This window comes from Hemitrygon akajei, chromosome 23 (genome assembly GCF_048418815.1).
Source record: "Hemitrygon akajei chromosome 23, sHemAka1.3, whole genome shotgun sequence".
Classification (NCBI taxonomy): Eukaryota; Metazoa; Chordata; class Chondrichthyes; order Myliobatiformes; family Dasyatidae; genus Hemitrygon; species Hemitrygon akajei.
In genome coordinates, this window is record NC_133146.1 from 8935312 (window position 1) to 8960760 (window position 25449).

Here is a 25449-nt window from a genome sequence, read left to right on the forward strand (position 1 = left end):
CTACAGTCTTTTTCAGTATGTGAAAGATATTTATCAATGATCTGCTTGTGAATTCTTTAGTATTTTAAAGCTTTCAACAACTTTCTGAGTTAATACCAGGATTTAGTAAACATGAACATAATTCAAACAAATATTGGAATTAGAATTTATCGAGGATCAGCTTCATCCCCCATATACATTTACATGTTTTAGGAATTTGACATGGTCACAACATCTAACAAAAAGAACATTCAATGTTTATAAACAATTATATATAAAAAAGGTAGTGGCTAGAGTATAGACAAAGAATAAAATGTACATAAATACCTGCATGTATTTACAATGTAAAAGGGCATTATAAAAATGGTTTGAAGCATTTATGTACAGTGACGGGGGTAATATATAGAAGGGAGTGGGGTTCTTAAGGATATTACATGTATGGGGATTCATATATAATATGAATACCTCATCTTTTAAATTGAGATATTTGCCTGTATTTATAATTTTAAAAAAATTATAAAGTAACATGTTAAAAATCAGATATGCATTTCATGCAGTTACCTGCAGACGTTGATTGTTCTGCTGAGTACTAGTTCAGATATAGAGCACTGCTTTAAGAGATGAACATTCTCCATTGTGGTTAGGTGTTCCTCATATGTGGAGTTAATATATTGTTTAAAAGCTTGTGTTTCAAATAGTTTTAGTACAAAATCTGATCATATTGATGTACAGTATAAGTGCTAATTCCAGCATCTAGAAATGTCTTATTAAGTTCTGTTTTATCTGTACAATTTTTTACATTTTAGCAATTGGAATTATTGATTTTCAACCTAATGAAGGAGGTCTATTTTACTTTGGCAGATATTCATTAAATCTCAAGCAGTTTGCAGGCTTAGAACTGTACTGGATCTTTTAGAAGATATTAAGGTCTTTAAGCTTTAGTCCATTTTTTACTGAGGCTCATTGCATTAGTCCGTGGCTTCCTCTACTGGCACGATGAGACCACAGTCGGGTTGGAGGAGCAATACCTTGTATTCCATCTGGGTAGTCTCCAACCTGATGGCATGAACATTGATTACTTGAGCTTCGGTAATGCACCCCCCCCCCCCACCCCACCGAGCCTCTCCTTCATTATTCTCCATTCCTGTTTCCCTCTCTCACCTTATCTCCTTACCTACCCATCACCTCCCTCTGGTGCTCCTCCCCCTTCCCTTTCTTCCATGGTCTTCTGTCCTCTATTATGAGATTCCCTCTTCTCCAGCCTTTTATCTCTGTCACCAATTTCCCAACTTTTTACTTCACCCCTCCTCTCTCTCGGTTTCACCTATCACCTACCACCTCGTACTGCTTCCTCCCTCTCCCCACCTTCCTACTCTGACTCCTTCTCTTACCAGTCCTGAGGAAGGGTCTCGGCCTGAAACGTTGACTGTTTATTCTTTTTCCCAAGATACTGCCTGACCTTCTGAGTTCCTCCAGCATTTTTTGTGTGTTGCTTTGGATTTCCAGCATCTGTAAATTTTCTTGTGTTTGTGAAATTAAATAATCACCAGTTTTTAGAGAATTAGATTTTGTTTATTTTGGAAGTGTAGAATTTTGTTAGAAATCAATTACAAAAAGAATTGACAGCTAAGTGGATGTAATATGCCTAAAACAGCAGCAAAGCAAAACAGCAAGTTGAATTTGACTTTACTTGTCACTCTGACTCCCTCAATCCATTTATCATGAGCGGACCAACAGACAGTAATTGAGTTTGCAGACTGAGTTAACAAGTAACTTCATCATTTTCAGCCATAATTGTTTGGTCAGTGCCATTTGCTTTTCATTGAATTTGCCAAAGTCCACACACTGTGATGGTTTGTGAACATGATGCCTCCTTGTTGGAAGGAATCTTCATTCACTAGAACCAGTAGCAAGATTGGAATATGATTTGCCCTTTTGATTCCTTGGAAGTAGATGAGCTTTACGTTACATCTACATCGAAACATCGAGTGAAATGTGTTGTTTGCATCACAATCAAGTCAACGAGGATTGTGCTGGGGGCAGCCCGCAAGAATCACCACACTAGCAAGCCTTCAACTCACTAATCCTAACCATATGTCTTTGGAATGTGCAAGGAAACCGGAGCACCCAGAGGAAACCCACACAGTCACGGGGAGAACGTACAAACTCCTTACAGCTGGGAATTCAAACGGGTCGGTGATCGTTGGCACTGTAAAGTGATGCATTAACCACTATGTTACCACTTTTGAGACCCTGGCACAGGTGGTCTGTCTCATCATTCTTGGATGCAGAGTGTAAGGAGGTGAAGGAACGACTCAGAGAGGAGTTTTTGTGAGATGCATAAGGACTCGGGTCGGAGGCCTGGAGGCAGGCTGTCTTGGGGTTGTTTGTGCGTGTGTGGGAGGGTGGGAAATGGCGTGTCTTGCTGTTGTTCTGCTGACCACTGTGGGTGGGCATAATATGTTGGTGCTGGAATGTGTGGCACCACTTGCAGGCACATCCTTGAGCTGTGTTGCTTTGTAATGCAACTGTACATTTCACGGTATGTTTCGATGTACTCATGGTAAATAAATACATTTGAATCTACTGATAAATTCTTGAGGAAAAAGGAATTCTGATAAATATAGAAAATACTGGAAATGCACGGCATGTCGGGCAGCCTCTGTGGAGTGGGAAGCAGATAACATGTTGGAACACCGACACACTCGCACAAACTGCTGGAGGAACTCAGCAGGTCAGGCAGCATCTGTGGAGAGAAATTAAGAGCCAACAATTCAGGCTGAGACCCATCATCAGCACTTTGTGTGTTCCTCTGGACTTCCAGCATCTGCAGAATCTCCTGCACTTGTACCATGTCGAGTCAGAATGAGAAATAGTTTTATGTTGTGGATGGTGTTGAGAGCACAAAGGGGATGTTTGTGGAAATCTAAAGGAACGGAATTATGCAAACAATGGTGTTTCAGAGGATTATTAATTACAGCTGATTTGTCTTGAGGAGATGTAATTAGGGGAATATGAATGAGGACAATAGGAAGGAGAAAAGTCCCTAAAAAATAAAACTGGAACTATGAGATAAAGATCACAGCAGCTACTGGAATCCTGAGATAATGTTGGAAATCCCCAGGAGGCCAAGCAATACCCATGTGAGAGAGAAACAAAGCAGACATCACAGATTGCTGAGTGGATTGGAACTAGCCAGCCCCAGAACAGACTGGAAAAGCTGGTTATCTGAAACTGTTGAGTTCAGCATTGAAATCTCGTGCTAATCTAGCAAAGATTCACCCTGCTACCGACAGCGAGAAGGCACAGTGCAGTGTTGCACTATGCAAAGCAGCTGTTGTATTGCATAAACACAGGAGATTCTGCAGATGCTGGAAATCCAGAGCAATGCTGGAGGAACTCAGCAAGACAGGCAGTGTCCATGGAAATGAATAAACAGTGAATTCTTCAGTCCTGAAGAAGAGTTTCAGCCCGAAACGTTGACTGTTTATTCATTAACAAAGATGCTGCCTGACCTGCTGAGTCCCCCCAGCATTTTGTGTGCTCTGGCTATTGCATTGACCCACATTCTGGTTGTGAAAAATACAGTGAATATAGGGTTTATTTTTCATTTCTAGCCTCACACCTAATAATTTCCTTTTATTGCTTTGGTTGTTAAAAAAAATCTGCTTTACATTTTCAAGTGTGGCATAGTTTGCAGGTGGTGTGGCTGAAACTGTTTCATTGCATCTGGTAGATTTTGCAAAATGCTTGTGTGATGTTGATTTTCTAAAATTGATCTCGCTGTCACCCAGCAAGGCAATTTCTTGGTGGGAGGCGCAGTAATGTAGCGGTTAGCGCAGTCACTGTACGACACCGATAACGTGGTGGTTAGCGCAGTCGCTCTATGTCGCTGGTAACGTGGTGGTTAGCACAGTCAAGCTCTACGTCAGGAGTAACATGGTGGTTATTGCAGTCTCTCTATGTCAGCAGTAACGTAGTGACCAGCAAAGTCACTTTACGGTAGCAGTAACATACTGGTTAGCACGGTAGCTTTACGGCACCGGCGATAACCGATCAGAGTTTGACTCGCCACTCCTGGTAAAGTGACAGTTCTCCCTGAGATTGCGTAAATTTCCTCCGGGCGCTCCAGATTCCTCGCACATTCCAAGATGTACAGTTGGGGTTAGTGAGTTGTGAGCACCGGAGGTGTGTCAACACTTGCGGGCTGCCCCCAGTACAATTCTTGCTGATTTGATTTGACACAAACGACGCACTTCACTGTTTGTTTTGATGCATGTGACAAAAACAGATTATCTTTACACAAGAGATTCTGCAGATGCTGGACATGTGAAGGGTCTCTGCACAGAACTGTTTATCCCTTTCCATTGATGCTGCCTGACTTGCTGACTTTCTGTGTGTGTTACCTTTATCTTCTGACATTGAAAATGATCTTCCTGATTGCAGCTTGCATTCAGACTAAGAACAGACGATAAGTATAGTGACAACACTGGAATATCATTTTGCTACAACTGAATGTGATTTATTTCGTATAGCATATTATTATTATATATAGAATTCTTAATGATAAATGTCAATATTTAACTGAAAAATATTGCAGATGTCTGACGTCTGAAACAAAAACGGAAAATGCGGTAAAATACTCAGCAATACAGGGAGCATCTGTGGAGAGAGAAAAACAGTTAACATTTCGCAATGCAGATCGCTCAATGTCTGAAATGTCATTGACTGTTAATGTTCATTCTTTCTCCCCCACCCAACAGGCTTTTCCTAACCTATATCCCCAGTATTTATTGTTTTTATTTCAAAGATTTTTATGGTGAAAATTTCAGAGATCAGTAAAGCACCAAACGGTGAAGAACCAGTTCTCTGAGCATATTTGGTCCAGTGATGACTTTGGGAGTAATGTGCTATTCCCAGAACACCAGAATGACAAACTAAAAATACTATCCTGCTGCTGTGAAACACATTCAGTGTGTCGCTGTGCTCTGGGAAGTTGCAAGGTATTTCCTGTGCTCAAATGTAAATACCTTCCTTGACAGATTATCTATCTGTATTCTGTTTCTTCTTGGCTGCCTTCCTTCCCTTAGAAAAACAAATGAGACTGAAACCAAAGAATAAAATCTCAGAACCTAGAATTGAGAAAAATTAGTTTGAACATTTCACCAATAAGTTTCTGCTTTTAGATTTCCCCGTGTTCTGCAGTGCTTGCAGTCAAGACGAATAACCGAGATCTCAGTTTTCACCAGAGACAACCTGCCATCTTGTGTGTTTTAGATTGCAGAGTATGTCAGACTTCAGGGGCTCCTCCTCACGGAAGGAACCATCCATCCAGATCTGGAACCAATATTAAAAAATCCAAAGTGATGGCCTGCAGTGCACCAGTGTTGAAAAGATTAGCGAGAGCATAAATCACGAAGGTTACTGCAAAGTTTTGGTGTTGAGGGAGCCAAGACAATAAAGTTAGCATTCCTATTTAAGAGGCATACAGTACTCCTAGTTGAGCTTGTGAATTATTTGTATTGTTTTAACCGTCTCTGGCAGTCTTCAGACCTATGGCAAGTAGGTTGCAAAAAGCACTGCTGCGTGCAGTGTCTTCACTGAAAACATTGATCATCCTTTTGCTTCCGTAGATGCTGCCTGACCTGCCCAGTTCCTCCACCAGTTTTTTGTTTCTAATTCGGAGGGTGGCACAACAGTATAGCAGTTAGTGCATTTGCTTTTTAGTGATAGGAATCTTTGAACAGCATTTGGATCCCACCATTGCCTGTAAGGAGTTTGTATGTTCTCCCCATGACCGCGTGCGCTTCCTTCGTGTGTTCTAATTTCCCGCCACATTCCGAAGCGGTACAGGTTGGGGTTAGTGAGTTGTGGGCATGCTATGTTGGTGCGGGAAGCATGGCAACACTTGCAGGCTGCTTGCATCAGGTCCTGGGACTGTGTTGGTCGTTGACGCAGGTTCCAATGTTTGAATGTAAAACTTGTCTTCCTAAGGCAAATGGTAGTCGGCTTTAGTGGATCTGAGAATCAGCTTTGATAAATCTCAAAGAAACACTTTGGAATTCCTGCTGGTTGTGTGTGAAACACTGACTGCATTTGAGGATGGGGCCAATGGGTTGATGCATGAGGGGCAACTAAGAAGTTTTCTGGTAAGGTGAAATTAAATGCAGACAAGTCGGAGGTGTTGCAATTTGGGAGGACCGACTAGGGTTGGGCTTAACCGTGAACGTTAGAGCATTCAGGAATGCAGTAGAATAGAGGAATCTGGGAATACAGATCCATAATTCCTTGAAAGTGGCGTCAAAGGTAGATGAATCCTTGGCCTTCATAGATCAGGGAATTGAGTATAGCAGTGGGGATGTTAGCTTGAATTTGTAAAAATAAGACATTGGTGAGGCCAAATTTGGAGTATTGGTCACCTTCGTGCAGTTCTGGTCACCCACCTACAGGAATGATGTCAATAAGATTGAAAGAGTACAGAGAAAATTTACAAGGATGTTGCCAGGACTTGACCTGAGTTACAAAGAAAGGTTGAATTGGTTAGAACTTTATTCCCTGGAGCGTAGTGGAATGAGGGGAGATTTGGTAGAGGAATACAAAATGATGAGAGGTATAGATAGGGTAAGTGCAGGCAGGCTTTTTCCACTGAGGCTGAGTGAGACTACAACCAGAGGTCATTGGTTAAGGACGAAAGGTGAATTTGAAGGGGAATTTCTTCACTCAGAAGCTGGTGGAAGAATGGAGTGAGCTGCCGGTCGAAATGGTTCAATTGCAACATTTAAGAGAGGTTTGAATAATTACAAAGGGTATGGAAGGCTATGGACCTGGCAGAATATTGCAACGTGGATGAGATGGACGGAAGAGTCTGTAGTGTTCTGTTACTCTGGAGCTGTTTGAGTATTGTTCTGTGAATTTAATGCCTGTTTTTGAATAGTTCCACTCTAATTTCTTCCTTTTTTTTAAAAGCAAATGCTGATGAAACAACAGGAGAGACTGTCAGAACGGGAACAGGATATCGAAGAACAAATATACAAACTGAAAACTGATAAAAGTGTGATTGAGGTAAGGGAAATTCAACACTTGAATCTTCTCGGCTTGTTGCAATAATGCGTGAATGTTAAATGGAGTTGGTTTACTGTGGTCAGCTGAGACTTTGGACTTCCTGCTTACATTGGATCAGTGCCCTGGTTACGTTGCTGAATAGTGCCATTAAGCAGGCAAATTAGTCATTCTCCCATTATTAGTTAAATATTCAACTATAGTAAATCTCCAGTTCTAAAATTCTCCTCTGGATCTCCTGACTTCCCTGCTCCAACAATTCTCGATTTTCTTTTGCATTTCTAGTGTTTCGAGTTAGCACTTAATTCAAAAACTGGTTCTGGTCTAGCTGAGTCTTCAATTTGGTTCACGCGCCAGATGTTTAAGTTGAAACTGCAATTTCAAAGTCAAAATAAATTTATTATCAAAGTACATTTATGGCACCATATACAACCCTGGAATTAATTTCCTTACAGGCATTTACGGGAAAATAAAGAAATACTAATAGAATTTCTGAAAAACTACAGATAAAGATTAATGTGCATTAGACAAATAAAAACAAATAATTAAATGATGCTGAGAACCTGAGTTGTAGAGTCCTTGAAAGTGAGTCCATAGATTGAGGAATCAGTTCAGAGTTGAGGGGAGTAAAGTTACACACACTTTTTCAGGAGCTTGGTGGTTGTAGTGTAGTAACTGATCCTGAACCTGGTGGTGTGGGACCCACCTGCCCGATGGTAGTATTGAGAAGAGGGCATGGCCTGTATGGTGGGGGCTTTTTTATGGTAGAGCTCCATGTGAATGTGCGCAGAAATGGGGGAAGGGCTTTGCTTGTGAAGGACTGGGCTGCGTCCACCAATTTTTGTGAACTTTTCTGTTCCTAGTCATTGGTATCTCCATGCTAGGACATGATGCAACCAGCCAGGTTACTCTTCACTGTGCATCTTTAGAAGTTTGTCAGTGTTTCCAAATCGACGCAGACGTTTAAGTAGAGACACTGTTGTGCCTCTACCTTCAACACTGACATATTTGCAGTTAAAAGAAATCACTGTCATCAGACTGCCTCTTTTGGATGTGACTTAAGTCAGTTCATGAACATTAAAATACCATCTAATACTGTAATTCACGAAGGTGCCCCATTACCCTTCCAACTTCCCCTTTCTTTAAACATCACTAAGGCCGATATAACTGAAGCTCTTCATGGTACCTTGCAAATTGACTGTGGCATTTACTTTCACAAGTGAAGATAAAGCAATTCCGATTAAAATAATTAAATGTTGTGAAGTGGTTTGGGAAATATCTGAGGATACAGAGAGTGCTAAAGGAGTTCAAGTGGATTCTTACTTTCAATCCCTATAGGAGCTTCAAAAGAATGAAGACAAGAATGCCATTTGCTCAAAATTAAATCTGCACTGATAATCTTTATTAAATTTTCCATAACTTACCTGGGGGAGTGTAGAAGAGAGAATTACACAAACTTTGATGATCTGTCCACTTGAACCTCTTCTCATCTTCCCTTAACACTGTCAACAGAATTCATTTTATTTATTTATTTAGAGGCACAATGTGGAACAGGCCCTTCTGGCCCAGCAACCACACCATCCATCAACCCACCTATTTAACACAAGCCTCATCACAGGACAGCTTACAATGACTAATTAACCTACTAAGCGGTACATCTTTGGAGATGAGAGGAAACCGGAGCACCCGGAGGAAACTCCCGCTGTTCATGGGGCAAACTCCTTATGAACGGGGCCAAAATAAAACTGAACAGTAATAACGCCGTGCTAACCATTACACTGCTGTGGTATTAAGCTGCTGGCGTTTCTTCTTCATGAGACTAGTGACCTTTTCATTATTCTCCCCTTCACTCCCATTGAGGTAACTTGTACATTTTCACCAACATCTGCTTGACTCTTCACCAACTTGTATTCATTGCTTCTATAAACACTCTGGAGTAGGAATTATTTTTCCTGTATGACCGAAGTTCTGCTCTGTTAACCTCAAAAGCTGAGGCATAGTTGCAAGAAAAAGTTTGTGAACCCTTTGCAATTACCTGGTTTTCTGCATTAATTACACATAAAATGTAGTCTGATCTTCATCTAAGTCACAACAATAGACAAACTCAATCTGCCTAAACTAATAACACACAATTGTACTTTTCACATCTTTATTGAACACATTGTTTAATTGTTCACAGTCCAAGCTGAAAAAAGTATGTGAACCCTTGTATTTAATAACTGGTAGAACCCCTTTTAGCAGCAATAACCTCCACCAAACATTCCCTGTAGCTGCTAATCAGACTTGCACAATGTCAAGGAGGAATTTTAGACCATTTCTCCTTACAAAACTTTCAGTTCATCAATATTTCAGGGATACCTTACATGAACAGCCCTCTTCAGGTCATGCCGCAGCATCTTGATTGGGTTAAGGTCTGGACTCTGACTTAACCATTCCAAAACACAAATTTTCTTCTTTTTAAACCATTCTGTTGTTGAATTACTCTTGTGTTTTGGGTCATTGTCCTGTTGCATCATCCAACTTCCATTAAGCTTCAGGTGATAGACTGCTACCCTGACATTCTCCTATAAAATGTCTTGATACAATTTTGAATTCACTGTTCTCTCAATGATTGCAAGCTGTCCAGCCCCAAACCATGATGCTCCTTCCACCGTGCTTCACAGTTGGGATGAGGTTTTGGTTGGCATGCAGTGCCCTTTTCCCTCCAAACACAACAATGTGCATTTCTGCCAAAAAGTTCAACTTTTGTCTCATCAGTCCACAGAACATTGTCCCAGAAGTGTTGTGGAATATCCAGGTGGTCTTTTGCAAACTTGAGATTATGCAGCAATGGCTTTTTTTTTGGCGAGCAGTGGTTTCCTCCATGGTGTCCTTCCATGAACACCATTCTTGTTCAGTGATTTTCTTATAGTGGACACATGAACAAAGACTAGTACGTTCTAGAGATTTCCCTGCAGGTCTTCTGCTGTTCTCCTTGGGGCCATTTTCACCTCCTTTAGCATTGCACATTGTGCTCTTGGTGCGATCTTTGCAGGATGCCCTCTCCTAGGGAGAATAGCAACAGTACTACTTCCTCCACTTGTAGACAGTTTCTCTTACCGTGGACTGATGAACACTCAGGTCTTTAGAAATGCTTTTGTAGCCTTTTCCAGCTTGATGTGTCTCTACAATTCTTCTAAAGTCCTCAGAAAGTTGTTTTGATTGAGGCATGGTGTACATAAGCAGATCTTTCTTGAGAAGAGCAGGCTCTGTCAGTAACCTGACTTTGTGTGTCTTTGATAAAGCAGGGCACCTCGACACCCCACACCTCCAATCTCATCTCATTGATCGGAACACCTGACTCCAAATAGCTTTTGTAGAGGCATTACTCCAGAGGTTCACATACATTTTGAACCTAGACTGTGATTGTTTAAACGGTGTACTCAGTATTGACAAGAAGAAGTACAATTGTTTGTGTGTTAGTTGTTTAGGCAGATTGTTTGTCTATTATTGTGACTTGGATGAAGATCAGACTGCATTTTAAGAGTAATTAATGCAGCAAATCAAGTAACTACAAAGGGTACATCAACTTTTTCTTGCAACTGTAAATCTGCTTAAATTACTATAGTGCATATTTAGTGCACACAACTGAAAATCAATTTCTAACCTTTTGTGTCCTTTCATGTTGCTAAGGACCTCCCATGCGATGCAGAAACCATCTCTTCAAAAGAAGGGATGCCCATCCTTTTCCCTCTGATAAATGTAACCATGCATTTCCAGTATTATCCTTATAAATATTTCTGCATCATCCCTGAAGCTTCTAATCACTTTACAGGGTAGCATTTCAAACTACTGTGATTCATTTCTGGTCCAACCAGTTTAGCATATCTTACAATTCTGCCCCTCTAGAAACAGATTGTAATATTTGATCCAGCTTATTAATGTTCTTATACTGTATTGCATTTGACAAGGTCCCACGTGGGAAGTTGGTCAAGAACTTTGAGTCGCTTGACTCTCAGGATGAGGTAGTAAATTGGATTTGACATTGGCTTTGTGGGAGAAGCCAGAGAATGGTAGTGGAGGGTTGCCTCTCTGACTGGAGGCCTTTGACTACTGGAGTGCTACAGGACTTGGTACGGGCCCATTATTGTTTGTCATCTATATTAATGATCTGGATGATAATGTGGTTAACTGAATCAGCAAATTTATGGATGAAACCAAGACTGAGGATTAATGGACTGCAAAGAAGACTCTCAGAGCTTGCAGCGGTACCTGGACCAGCCGGAAAAATGGCGGATGGAAGTTAATGCAGACAAGTGTGAGGTGTTGTACTTTGGTAGGACCATCCAGGGTAGGTCCTACACAGGGAATGGTAGGGCACTGAGGAGTGTGGTAGAACAAAGGGATCTGGGAATACAGGTGCCTAATTCTTTGAAAGTGGTGTCATAGGTAAATAGGGTCATAAAGAAAGCTTTTGACACATTGGCCTTCATAAATCAAAGTATTGGGTAAAGGAGATTGGATGTTATGTTGAAGTAATATAAGACATTGGCGAAGCCAAACTTGGAGTATTGTGTGCAGTTTTCGTCACTGACCTATAGGAAACAGGTAAATAAACCTGAAAGAATACAGAGAAAATTTACAAGGTTGTTGCCAGTACTAGAGGATTTAAGTTATAAGGAAAGATTGAATATGTGAGGACTTTATTCCTTGGAGTGTAAAAGATTGGGAGATCTAATAGTCTACAAAATTATGAGGGGTATAGATAGGGTAAGTGCAAACAGACTTATTCCACTGAGGTTGGGTGGGACTACAACTAGAGGTCAGGGGTTAAGGGTGAAAGGTGAAAAGTTTAAGGGGAGCATGAGGGGGTTCTTTTTCACTCAGAGGGTGGTGAGAGTGTGGAATGAGCTGCCAGCATAAGTGATGAGTGTGGGTTCAATTTCAACATTTAAGATAAATTTGGATAGGTGTATGGATGAATGGGCTATGATCCAGGTGCAAGTCGATGAAACTAGGCAGGATAGTATGTTGGCATAGACTGGATGGGCCAAAGTCTCTGCTGTAGTGCTCTCTGACTATATTAACCAACGTCACTATGTTTTAGTGAGTTTATTCATTGGATTCTTACCAGTACTTTACAAATAATAGATAAACTATTATTATAAAATGTTACAGTTGACACTACTGCAATTCTTTTGTAAAAATGTATGTCTAACATGTAAATATATTGTCAGTCTGCATTAAATTCAAGTTCCTCAAAGAAACATAATTTCCATATTCCACCAGCTTTCAAATTTGGTTGATATTCAAATTTGGATTTTTTTATTCTTAAATGTAAATTGGTAACGTAAATTGTGAATACTTGATGTTTCTGGCAATCCACTTATGAACTGCAACATCCAAATTATCATTCCTCGTGTGTTTGAACTTCACATGGTTTAACTGCCTTTATCGATCGCTGGAAATATTAAGTGCCCTTTGTAAATCTAGATAATTATGGTGTTGTCCTTATCTATTCCCTCTGTAATTACTTCAGAGAGCTCAATGTTACTGAGGAGGATATTTTCATTTGAGACATTCGTGCTGATGTTTGACTATATTGTAGTTTCTGCGCATTTTTTAGGCATTCATTTCTTAAACAGGAAAGTGACCTTCCAAAAGTTATGGGAGAAAGCAATTACTTGCTCTTCCTAACCACTTAACTTTCCTGTACTTGCCCAGTCTGCTTTTGGATCTTCTATTATCACCTCTCTGGTACTTCCTTTCTGATTGAACATCTATCTACACTCTTAACCTTATTCATGGTGTTAACTCGTACCTCTGACATTGGTATTGAGTCTGTGTTTCTTATCTGCACTTCCTGTGCACTTGAACGATTCTCTTGTTTTTAGTGATTAAAACTGTGCTGTACACCTATCTACAGGAAAGATATCAATACAATTGAAAGAATACTAAGAACATTTACGAGGATGTTGCTGGAACTTGAGGACCTGGGTTAGAGGGAAAGGTTGAATAGGATAGAAAATTATTCCCTGGAGCATAGGAGAATGAAGGGAGATTTGATAGAGGTATGCAAAATTATGAGGGGTATAGATAGGTCAGCAAGCGTTTTCCACTGAGGTTGGATGAGACTAGAACTGGAAGTCATAGATTAAGGGTGCAAGGTGAAATATTTAAGGGGAACCTGAGTGGGTGGTGCAAGTTTGGAACGAGCTGCCAGTAAAAGTGGTGAGTGTAGGTTCAATTGAAACACTTAAGAGAAGTTTGGATAAATACATAGATGGGAGGGGTTTGGAGGGCTGTGATCCAGATACGGGTTGATGGGACTAGGCAGGTTAATAGTTTGGCATGGATTAGATGGGCCAAAGGTCCTGTTTCTGTGTTATAGTGTTCTGTGAATCTAGTTTTTTTTAAAAAATTCCATCTTATTTAGAACTTCCTGTTTGTGTTGACCAGCATATTATTGGCTTGGCTTTGAATGTGTTCAGCTTTGAAACTCATGGTCTCCTTTTGGCTTCATTCTATCTATTCCAGCACCATGTATGGGGTCTTTGGATCATCTATTTCCTTTCCTCTACTGTAGATTCCCATGATCCTTGCTGTCCTGTAGGTCAGAGCTCTATTAACATTTCAGAGATATGTTTTGTTGTCGCATGAATGAAGTCACAGGAGAAAAGTACTGGTAGCTGTGAAGCAGCCTCTTTATTCAACAAAACAAGATACAGCAGGCATGATATTGAGACACTTTTGGTGGAAGGTCTGGCTGTGCCCGGCACTACACACACTTTATGTGCTAAAGATCAAAGAAGATTCAGGACAAGTCAAACAAATCCGTATTTACAATCTTCCCTCCCAGCATCACTCCCAAAGCTAGCATAAATCACTAATGCATCCATGCAATGGAATGCTGATTGGACTCATGCACACGCAGACAATCTGCTACGTGCCTGTTACCTGGTCTATGACCCTATTGTTCAGAGCTGCATTAAAAACAAATCCACTATCCATATTCAGGTCTGAAGACTGGTGGCCAAAGTTGTTTGCTAAATCAAGTCAACTCAAGGTTATTGTCATTTCAACCATAAACTGCTGGTACAGTACACAGTAAAAATGAAGCAACGTTCCTCCAGGACCCTGGTACTACATGAAACAACACAAAACTACACTAGACTATGTGAGACAGCACAAGGCTACACTAGACTACATAAAACAACATAAAAACTGCACTAGACTACAGACCTGCACAGGACTACATAAAGTGCACAAAACAGTGCACGGCAGTACAATAATTAATAAACAAGACAATAGGCACAGTAGAGGACAAATTACAATATAATAATAAATGATGTAGATGTCAGTCTAGACTCTGGGTATTGAGGAGTCTGATGGCTTGGGGGAAGAAACTGTTGCACAGTCTGGCTGTGAGAGCCCAAATGCTTCGCTACCTTTTGCCAGATGGCAGTAGGGAGAAGAGTTTGTATGAGGGGTGCACGGGGTCCTTCATAATGCCGTTTGCTTTGTGGATGCAGCGTGTGGTGTAAATGTCTGTGATAGCGGGAAGAGGGACCCTGATGATCTTCTCAGCTGACCTCACTATCCACTGCAGGGTCTTGCGATCCGAGATGGTGCAATTCCCAAACCAGGCAGTGATGCAGCTGCTCAGGATGCTCTCGCTACATCCTCTGTAGAATGTGGTGAGGATGTGGGGTGGGAGATGGACTTTTCTCAGCCTTCGCAGAAAGTAGAGACGCTGCTGGGCTTTCTTTGCTATGGATCTGGCGTTGAGGGACCAGGTGAGATTCTCCGCCAGGTGAACACCAAGAAATTTGGTGCTCTTAACAATCGCAACAGAGGAGCCGTCAAGGTTCAGCGGAGAGTGGTCGCTCCGTGCTCTTCTGAAGTCAACAACCATCTCTTTTGTTTTGTTCACATTCAGAGACAGGTTGTTGGCTCTGCACCAGTCCGTTAGCCGCTGCACCTCCTCTCTGTAAGCTGACTCGTCGTTCTTGCTGATGGGACCCACCACGGTCGTGTCATCGGCGAACTTGATGATGTGGTTCGAGCTGTGTGTTGCTGCACAGTCGTGGGTCAGCAGAGTGAACAGCAGTGGACTGAGCACGCAACCCTGGGGGGGCCCCCATGCTCAGTGTGATGGTGTTGGAGATGCTGCTCCTGATCCGGACTGACTGAGTTCTCCCAGTCAGGAAGTCTAGGATCCAGCTGCAGAGGGAGGTGTTCAGGCCCAGTAGGCTCAGCTTTCCAATCAGTTTCTGAGGGATGATTGTGTTGAATGCTGAACTGAAGTCTATGAACAACATTCAAACATATTTGTCTTTATTGTCCAGGTGGGTGAGGGCCAGATGGAGGGTGGTGGTGATGGTGTTGTCTGTTGAACAGCTGGGACAGTACATGAATTGCAGGGGGTCCAGTGAGGGGGGCAGCAGGGTCTTAACGTGCCTCATGTCGAGCCTCTGGAAACACTTCATGTGCTAAGTGTGCTAAACTCCAAAATCGCTCTAACATGTTTAATGACAAAAGATAATTTTTTCTTCCAAATATGTAGAAATGATGAGCGCTGCTGTTATTCGACTTTTGTGCAATGTATATGCATTTAAATTAAGATGCCAAAATCTGATTTGACTTGTAAAGCCATCTGACATAGACCAGTTGGTTCAAAGTATTTCAGTGAACAATGGATAAGTCAGCAGAAGGCAGGCCACCCCCAGAGTGCACGTCCCAGTGTTTATGCTGCTTGAGGGTGCTAATTCTCTACAATCAGGATTGTTCAATGCCTTATTGTTGCACAAAATATTGGCCCATGGTGATACAAGAAGGTTCTAACTGCTGCATAATCATTTCAGTTGTGTATTTGCTTTTGTTATTTGAGGCTTGTTGAAAACAAAAGGCTGGGGTATGTCATTTCCATTTTCAATTTTTAAAAAATCCCCTTGTGTTGCAACAGGTGTGAAGTTATGTTTGCACACAGCAAGCTTTATAAAACTTCTAGGATGTTTGCATTCACAGTTAAGCATAAACGGCTCAGTAACAGGTTTATTATCACTGACATATGTCATGAAATTTGCTGTTTTGCAACAGCAGTACAGTGCAATACATTAAAAATCACCAGTGGATAAATAATCGGGAGTACAGAAAGAGAGCAAATAGTGAGAGTGTTTATGGGTTCAAGGTCTGTTCAGTAATCTGATGGCAGAGGGGAAGAAGCTGTTCCTAAAGCATTGAGTGTGCATCCTCAGGCTTCTGCACCTCCTCCCTGATGGTAGTAATGAGAAGAGGCATGTCCTGGATAGTGAAGGCCTCAATAATGGATGCCGTCATCTTGAGACATCACCTATTGAAGACACTTTTGGTGGTGGGGAGGCAAGTGCTGGCTGAGTTTACAAGCCTCTACAGCTCTGTGCATTGGCAGCTCCATACCCAACAGTGACGTAACCAGTCAGAATTCTCTGCACAATACAGCTGTAGGAATTTGCTGGAGCCTTTGGTAAATACCTAATCTCCTCAAGCTCTTAATGATATAGCTGCTGGCGTGCCTTCTTCATAATTGCATCAGTATGCCGGGCCCAGGTTAGATGTTGGAAGATGTTAACACCCAGGAACCTGAAATTGCTTACTCTTCCCACTGCTGATCTGTAAATGAGGACCATTGTGTGTTCTCCCACTTCACTCTCCTGGTCTTACTGATGTTGAGTGCAAGATGGTTGTTGCGACTCTACTCAACCAGCCGTTCTGTTTGAGGTTGGGTGTGATTGGTGAACTATGGGGCTGGATTTGTTCGAGGTTTTGAAATTTCGTTTGAATATCACCTTAATAGTTGCCATGTGCCCAGGCATCCAGATACATCACTGTGAATTGTATATAATCCATAATTTAAATAACTTTTGCCATTGACTATTTGTTTTCCTTAGGAGAAAGTCCATCAGTTGAAAGAGGAAGTGCGTTTGCAATATGAGAAAATGCGTCAGATTCTAGAAGAAGATCTGGGGAAAACGTTGGAACTGATCGATAAAACACGGACAAAATTCTGTGACGAGAATGCATCGCAAGTACATCAGCTAAATGAGCGACTGGAAGAGGCTAAAAAATTACTGAACTCCGTGCAAAAAATGTGGGACAGGACAGAGGATATTTCATTTATGAAGGTAGGTTTCTGAAGCAAGTTTGGCCAGTGAAATGACTAGATGGACTTGAGACCAAATAGGAATCAGAATCAGGTTTATTCTCGCTGACATATGCCGTAAAATTTATTGCTTTACACCTACAGTACAGAGCAAGACACAATGTATATTATAAATTATAAGAAATCTTACATAAATCGTAGTACAAAAAGAGAGCAAAAATAGTGAGGTAGTGCTCATGGGTTCATTGTCTGTTCAGAAATCTGATGGCGGAAGAAGCTGTTCCTAAAACATTGAGTGTGTGTCTTCAAGGTCCTGTACTTTCCCTGGGTAGCAGTGGGAAGAGAGCAAGTCCTGGGCGGTGTGGATCCTTAATGATGGTTGGCACCTTCCTGAGGCAATGCATTTTGAGAATGACCTCGATAGTGGGAAGGCAAGTGCCCTTGATGAAGCTGGCTGAGTTTACAACCCTCTGCAGTTTTTTCCTGATCCTGTGCAGTAGCCTTTCCATACCAGACAATGATGCAACCAGTTAGAATGCTCTCCATGGGGCATCTGTAGAAATTTACTAGAATCTTTGGTGATATATGAAATCTCCTCAGACTCCTAATGAAATATAGCCACTGGTCTGCCATCTTTGCAAATGCAGGATAGATTTTCTGAGGCAGTGATACCCAGGAATTGATACTGGTCACCCATTCTGCTGTTGGTTGTAGTGGGTTCAGATGGTAGAGATGCAATTCAATCTCTAGGTTCAAGTTCAAGTGTATTATCAGGCAACTGTATACATGTATATCACCAAACGAGACAATGTTCCTCCAAGAACAAGGTTCAAACACAATACATTTAGCTTTTCACGGGTATATGCTGCAAAACGTACCTCTGGGAACAAGATTCAAAATACGGTACGTATATCACATACAGCACTTAAAATAATATTAATAACATTATTAACAGACTTTAAAAAAGCATTGTGTAGATATACAAGTTGACATAAAGTGCATGTGTGACAGTGTAATGCTGCTGCTGCTGTCCACAGTATTCTGCACTGGCACCCGGTAGCAGGTTAAAGTCAAGCATTCTGTTTTTTGTGTATTCTTAGCAGTTTTACATTTTTTATTAGACAGCAAAAATATAGATATTTTGGAAAATAGTGCTAATATTTTCTCTTAGGTAAAATGTTTATAGAAACACAAATCTTGAGGTTTATAGTGCAAGGCTCACAGCAATTATACATAACCATCAGATTCATTGGAATGGGTAACTTTCTGTACAAATGTGGCCATAGGAGCCTGTGATGGAAAATGTTGATGCCAGTCTCTCCATTTTAATACCGGCAAACTGTGAAACGGAGCCTGCGTTTCCCCTCTGTTGTTTCTCACATTGTAAGGAATCAAACAGCTGACTGGGAGCATGGAATATCTACCAAGATATGGGACTTCTGGCATGTTGCTCTGTGTTCTGTACTGCCCTTGCTGGTAAATTTGTTGCAATTTCTGTTTTACCATAGGAATGATAGTGACGTTTTCTGGTGTGAAATAGCAAAACACAGATGAACCACACTCTTTAATTGGCAGTACTCATAATTTCCAAACAGTTAATGCAGGAGATGAAATTCATGAAGATAAAATTTAAAGGTCTATCTAATCATACTTTCATTATGTAAAAGATTTACTAACTTTGAAAGCACTTTTCAATAAAGCATTGAATCATAATCATTTTCACTAAAAGGGAAATTCTGGTATGAAAGTCAAATCAAACTGCTGCTGCTAACTTAACATCATGTCCATTTAACTCGAGATTTAAGGAGTTTATATTATTTTTCTGCAAAGAGATATTAGCCATGGTTTAGTTTGATGCTTTTTTAATTTATGGGGCAGAGTGGCTATAATATTTTGTAGGGTTTTATTTTCATTTTGAAGTTAGTGAGATGTTGTCATAGTAGATGTTTACAGAAGGATTTTTCTAAACTGGCTGAAGTAACACACAACTCATCAAGACTTAACTTTCTATTGGCAAGTAACCCTAATAGGAAAAGAGTTTTATTTAAATTCCTATGCAGACTTTAGCATCAACAATTAGGGAATTAAATTCCAAGCTGAGTCTCCATAACTGCACATTTCCTTTCTTGCCCCCCTTATGTTGCTATGTAATTTGCTTTAAGCTTGCCAACTCTTTCTCAAGCTTTTCTACATCAAATTCTTGGGATTAGTAAAATCTAGGTTTTTACAACAAGTTAGGATGATTGGGGGTAGACATGCCAGTAGGAGCTATGGAATATTTAATTTGGGAGTCATTTTTTTAAAAATCCATGAAAAATAATGCTTCCTTCCTTTTTGCTTATGGGGACCTTGCTGAGGGAGTGTAATCTTGGTAAAATAAACGAGTGTTTCCGTAGGCAAAAGGACTTTGGAAGAATGCAGTTTATTTGAAGAATGCAATTCTGTGCAGACTGTAGAAAAGTTTCTGCACACAAGGAGGCTATTCAGCCCATTGAATCCATGCCAACTTGTAGTCAAGCAATGTGATCAAAATCATTCCTCAACTCTTTCTCACTAACTCCGAAATTATCCTCTCTCAAATGCCTTTCCGGTTCCCTTTTGAAGGTTCTGATTGAGTCTGTTTTGACCATCTTTACAGACTGAATTCTGGATCTTAAACTGATTTCAGTCTGTGCAGAACCTCCCCACCCCATATCTTCTGCAGTTTCTTCGTGCCTTGGTCCTGGAGCCATCTGCTTATGGGAGAAATTGCTACCTTGCCTGAAGCAATTATGAAATTATGTATATCTATCAGATCTCCTGTCTACCTTAAACTCAGCTTCACCAAACTAACCTCTTTCTTGGAAAATTGTAGTAAAATTTAGAACTGTACCATTTAGTCTGAATTGTGACTCCTCTTGCATAAAAAGTATACCACCTCACATTTCAGAAGTTATTACTGTCTCTCTGTTCATTACGTTTCCGAGCTCTCTGTCATTTGCAAATATGGAAATCTGATAAACTATAAGGGTAGTAATAAACTCCTTGAAGAAATGGGCAGCTGCCACACTCATGTCCAGATAATGACTATGCATCTTAGATCAATAGTGGACCCAGCACTGACACATGGAGACCACCACTCTTTACCACATGGCAGCCTCCGCTCTCTGCCTTTCACCTATCCATCTGACCTTTAATTCCACTGTTTTACAAACTAATCTTTTATATGGAATTAATCTTAAAATCAGCAGACAAACGTCTACTGCATTCCTTTTATCAGCTTTCTCTGTCACCACTTCAAAATTTCAGTCAGGTTAGTTAATGATATAATTAATAAATGCTCACCTCTATTTATGCAAGCTTAATATATTTTAATGTTTTCTCTCTTTGCTTCAGAAAGCTTCCTCACAAACATGGTTGAACCTGGAATGTCCATAGAAATAGATGACCACGGTTGCCACTTCCCAGCTCTCTGGACCATTCCCCGTATGTAGGGAGGATTAAGAGACTATAGCAAGCTGTGCTGCAACATTAACCCCTACTTCACTTAGCAACCTAGTATGCATCCCTGAGAGATCTGCTGATTTGTTTAACCATGGACAGCATTTTTAATACTTACTCAAAGTCAGTTTTCACCCAATCAGAAGATGAAAAATGAGCTTTGTTTGCCACATGTAGTTGCTATGCTATCATACTGTATGAAGATCAGTTATCTCCGTAAGTTCTCTTCCTGAAATATTTAAGGTAAAGGGTTTTGTAGTTTTATTTTTGTCAGATGTGGCCCCTTAGAATGATGGATTTTCTGGGGAAATATTGCCATTTCTCAAAAGGAGAGTACATTTAGGATCCTGGGTTCTTACGCATGCAAGGAAGTCCCAAACTTTTGGCCTGACTCTGATAATTCTTTGACATTGAACCTGTTGACCAGAGCAGAGCTTGAAGTTGTAGTTCTGCTGAAAAATGTGCGTGCTAAGCCTGTATCAGATCTGACCTGGTGTAGAAAGACTGTCGATGGTGGCTGCGAGAGGCAGGGGTAAATAATGGGTCATGGGTTTGATTGGCTGCTATTCTTGTTTCAATAAACAATCTGCTGGGGGAGCTCAGCAGGTCGAGCAGTATCTGTGGGAGGAAAGGAACTGTTGACAGATGTTGCCTGACCCACTGAGTTCCTCTGGCAGATTGTTTGCTGCTCCAGATTCCAGCATCTGCTGTCTCCTGTGGCTCTGCTATTTTTGGTTGTTGACCATTCAATTGTTTCAGTTTCAGTTTTTAAATTGTTGTGTCATTGAATTGACTTTTAATTATTTTGGAGTCTGATCCTCCAGAAACATTAAGAAGTTAATTGAGTTGACAGGCAGCAAAGCCTGGGACATGACTTTCCAGCATTTCCATGGGCAGCCCTTGTTCTGGACTGCCCACTTGACAATTATTGCCCCCTACAAGGCCTTGTTGCACCACAGCATCTTGCTATTTTGGATCAAAAACACAAGAAGTTCTGCAAATGCTGGAATTCTTAGGCAGTAGACACAGAATGCTGAAGGAACTCAGCAAGTCAAGCAGCATCTACCTGAGGGCATACAGAATCAACATTTTGGGCTGAGACCCTTCACCAGGACTAGAAAGGAAGGGGGTAGAAACCCTGTTAGGGGAGAGGCAGGAGTCCAAGCTGGCAGGTGTGTGGGGGGGGGGGGAGGGAAGATTTAAAGTAACACGTACAACAAACTGAAGGAACTCAGCAGGTTGGGCAGCATCTGTGGAAACAAGCAGTCAACATTTTGGGCCGAGACCCTTCGACAGGACTTAAAGTAAGAAGCTGGGAGGTGGTAGGTGGAAGAGGTAAAGGATTGAAGAAGACAGAATCTGATACGATGGTGGGCCATGGAGAAAGAGGAGGAGGAGGGAAACCAGAGGGAGGAGATGGTTACGTGGGGAGAAGAGAAGGGGTAATCAGAATGAGTAGAAAAAGAGAGAAGGAGGGAAGGGTAAGAAATTGATGGAAGTTAAAGAAATCAAAGTCATGCCATCAGGTTGGAGGCTAGCCAACTGGAATATGAAGTGTTGCTCCTCCAACCGGAGTTTGCCCTCACTGTGGCAGTACGAGGAGGCCCTGGACCGATGTGTTGGAACAGCAATGAGAGGTTGAATCGAAATGGGCACCAGCGATCTTGCCTTTAGCAGTGGATGGAGTGAAGGTACCGTTTGTGGATCAGGTTGCCATTTGTTTTTTTCAGCACCAGCAGCTCTGTAAAAATAAATCTAGTGGGTATAAGTGACAATGATGATCAGGAGAAGAAAACCACTAGCAGGAAGTTCTGACCTTCTGGCTTCGTTTCTGTCAGTTTTTCTTGCACAATCTCACCTCTCATATCTCGAACCCCATACCTCAGGCTGCACTGTTCATAGTACATTGACTTTAGTGCCGAGTGACTCTAATTTAGAATCAATCTAAGTAGCTATTTTTGACTGATAGCTGAATAAAACATTTATTTCCACTCGTGTGTGGGAGTTCTATATTTTATGAAAGTTTGTTAGGAAGAAAATAAAACAAGATTCTGAAAATGGGTAAAAAGAATGTAATTTTATAATTTCGCTCTCTTTCAGAATACAAAATCAGTAAAAATTCTACTGGAAAGGTAAGCATTTATGTTGTTTTGTAGTTACTGACATGATTTGGAAGAGTGGGAGGTATTTGGGAGTTTGCACGTGAAGGTGGTATTGAAAGAAGCCATTTTGTAAATCAGATTGTTATGATGTGCAGAACTGGGAAATTAATTGTGTTATTAACAATGAGGTTAATTCCATTAATTGAACATTAAAGTGCTACATTTGAATCATGCCACCTTTAGAAATTTTGAATGATATACATAGATGAAGTCACTGTGACTTTATCACTGACCTGCTACTGCATGACCTGTTCCAACTAAACACGCTGCTCACACAAAGTACTCTCGCTCCTCCTCTGTGACAATGGGTGCAGGAAGTCATGATCAAATGCAGCAGGTTAGCAGCAAGAAGTGATCAGACCGACTGGAAATCTGAGCAACACACAGTAAATGCTGGAGGAACTCAGCAGGCCAGGCAGTATCCGTGAAAAAGAGTACAATTGTCGTTTCGGGCCGAGACCCTTCAGCAGGAGTGGAGAGAAAAAGCTGAGGAGTGAGAGGTGGGGGAGAGGAGAGAAACATCAGGTGACAAGTGAAACCTGAAGGGAGGAGGGGTGAAGTAAAGAGCTGGGAAGTTGATTGGTGAAAGAGATACAGGGCTGGAGAAGGGGGAGTCCGATAGGAGAGGACAGAAGGCCATAGAAGACAGAAAAAGAGGGGAGGAGCACCAGAGGGAGGCAATGGGCAGGTAAGGAGATAAGGTGAGAGGGGGAAAAGGGAATGGGGAATGGTGAAGGGTGGGTGTTGACGTCCAGTTCTAATTTTTCTTTGTTTTTCAAGTTATGGTCATTTTGATCAAAAGTTAGCAGCTGTATAACATTTTAGTCAAGCCACATTTGGAGTATTGAAAGCAATTCTCCTCAGACATTTCAGGAAGGATGTGCAGCCACTGGAGAGGTTGCAAAAGAGGTTCACCAGGATGTCGTCTGGTTTGGAGAGGGTGCTTAGGACAACTTGGATAGTTATATCTGGAGCAGCAAAAGCTGAGGGATAATTTGGTACATTAAAATTATAAGAGATATAGACAGGATAAGTAGCCTTTATCCCAGGATGGAACTGTCAAATACTGTAGGGGACAGCTTTTAGGTGAGGGGGTGGAAGTTTAAAGGAGATTTGCGAGGCAGTTTTTTTTTGCCTGGAACACATTGCCAGGGTAAGTGGTGGAAGCTGTTATGAGAGAAGAGTTTGAGGTGTTTAGATACATAGAAGGAAAGGCTCTGAACTGAAGGGCGTGGATTAGGTGCAGTTTAAATTGGCATCGTGGTGCAGAGATAATGGGCTGATGTGCTTGTGCTGCCCTGTTCTGTGTTTTACAATTTGATAGGGCCAGCCATGGAAGTATAGAGAATACGAGACCAGGTCAGAGGCTGGGTACCTTACACTGATTGCTGACAGGAATCCCAACATCTACAAGGCACAAGACAGGAATGTGATGAATATTCTCCACTTGCCTGGATTATCCCATAAAATGACTTTTTGAAAAATGATGGTCATTGCTGTCAAATTTAGGGAAGTTTATGAAGCAGAAAAATAGTTGTTTTGTATATAATAGTTTCTCTGATAACAGAATGAGGAACTGTATCACAATACAACTAGCAGGAAAATGCTATTAAACACTGTTCTCATTATCAATGGGGATGTGAGAGCTTTAAATGAAAAGGTGGAAAAAAACATGACCACAGCAAATATGATTTTACTCCATTTATTGTTAAGTAGAAAATGTGTGCATGAGAAATAATTATCATACAGAAATGATTTAGTGTTGACCAATTCATTAACTCGTGAGAGAGCAGGTAGACTGGAAAGAGATGACCTTACATTAACAAAGCCATTATTAACTTCAATCTAATATATTAAAATAAATTAATTTTGCTGATGACAATTTGATGAAGTGTGTGTTCAATCTCTATTTGACATTACAGAAGTTTAGGACTGCTTTGCAAAACACCAGAGTTGTTAGTTTTGTATTGTGTTACCTTCATCTGTAAGTCCATCCTGTATTAATAATATTAATGTCCACGGTGGCGGATTATTGAGAGTAGATCTGTAATAACTGTCTAGCATCGTTTGTATACAAATTACCCAATGAATAATGGGTTCTGATTTTCCTTAACGCATTCTGTAATGTAGCCCTCGCCCCACCCCACAGTTTGACCATTCTTCTCTGACCTCTCAGTAACAAGGTGTTTTTGCCCACTGAACTGCCGTTCACTGGATGTTTGTTGTTTTTCACACCATTCTCTGAAAACACGAGAAACTATTGTGTGTGAAAATCCCAGATCAGCGGTTTCTGAGATAGTCTAATCACTTTGCATGACACCGACAACCACACCACAGTCGAAGCCACTTAGATCACATCTCTTCCCCATTCCGATGTTTGGTCTGAACAACAACTGAGCCTCTTGACCATGTCGGCATGCTTTTATGCATTGAGTTGCTGCCACGTGATTGGCTGATTAGATTTTTGCACTAATGAGTGGCTACTCACTGTAGTTCATGGTTATTAGTTAACCACGGCCATTCTGTGCTACTGAAGCCTGAAATAGGCTACATTGTGAGCAGACAGTACTAAATTGTATTGTCTAATTGGTAATCCTTGAGTTCTTGAAACATTTGATCATGATGTGAACAGAGCACATTATTTTCTTG

The 25449-nt window shown here is 41.0% G+C and overlaps 1 protein-coding gene across 1 annotated transcript in view; it reads left to right on the forward strand.

The window, feature by feature from the left end:
* The window catches only part of LOC140715142 (E3 ubiquitin-protein ligase TRIM8-like), a 109302-nt gene that overhangs the window by 75172 nt on the left and 8681 nt on the right, over window positions 1-25449 (forward strand). Inside the window, exons 2-4 of the mRNA XM_073026912.1 lie at window positions 6946-7041; window positions 16947-17180; window positions 22739-22770. Of these exons, the coding sequence (XP_072883013.1) occupies window positions 6946-7041; window positions 16947-17180; window positions 22739-22770 (362 nt within the window). The remainder of the gene's footprint in view (window positions 1-6945; window positions 7042-16946; window positions 17181-22738; window positions 22771-25449) is intronic.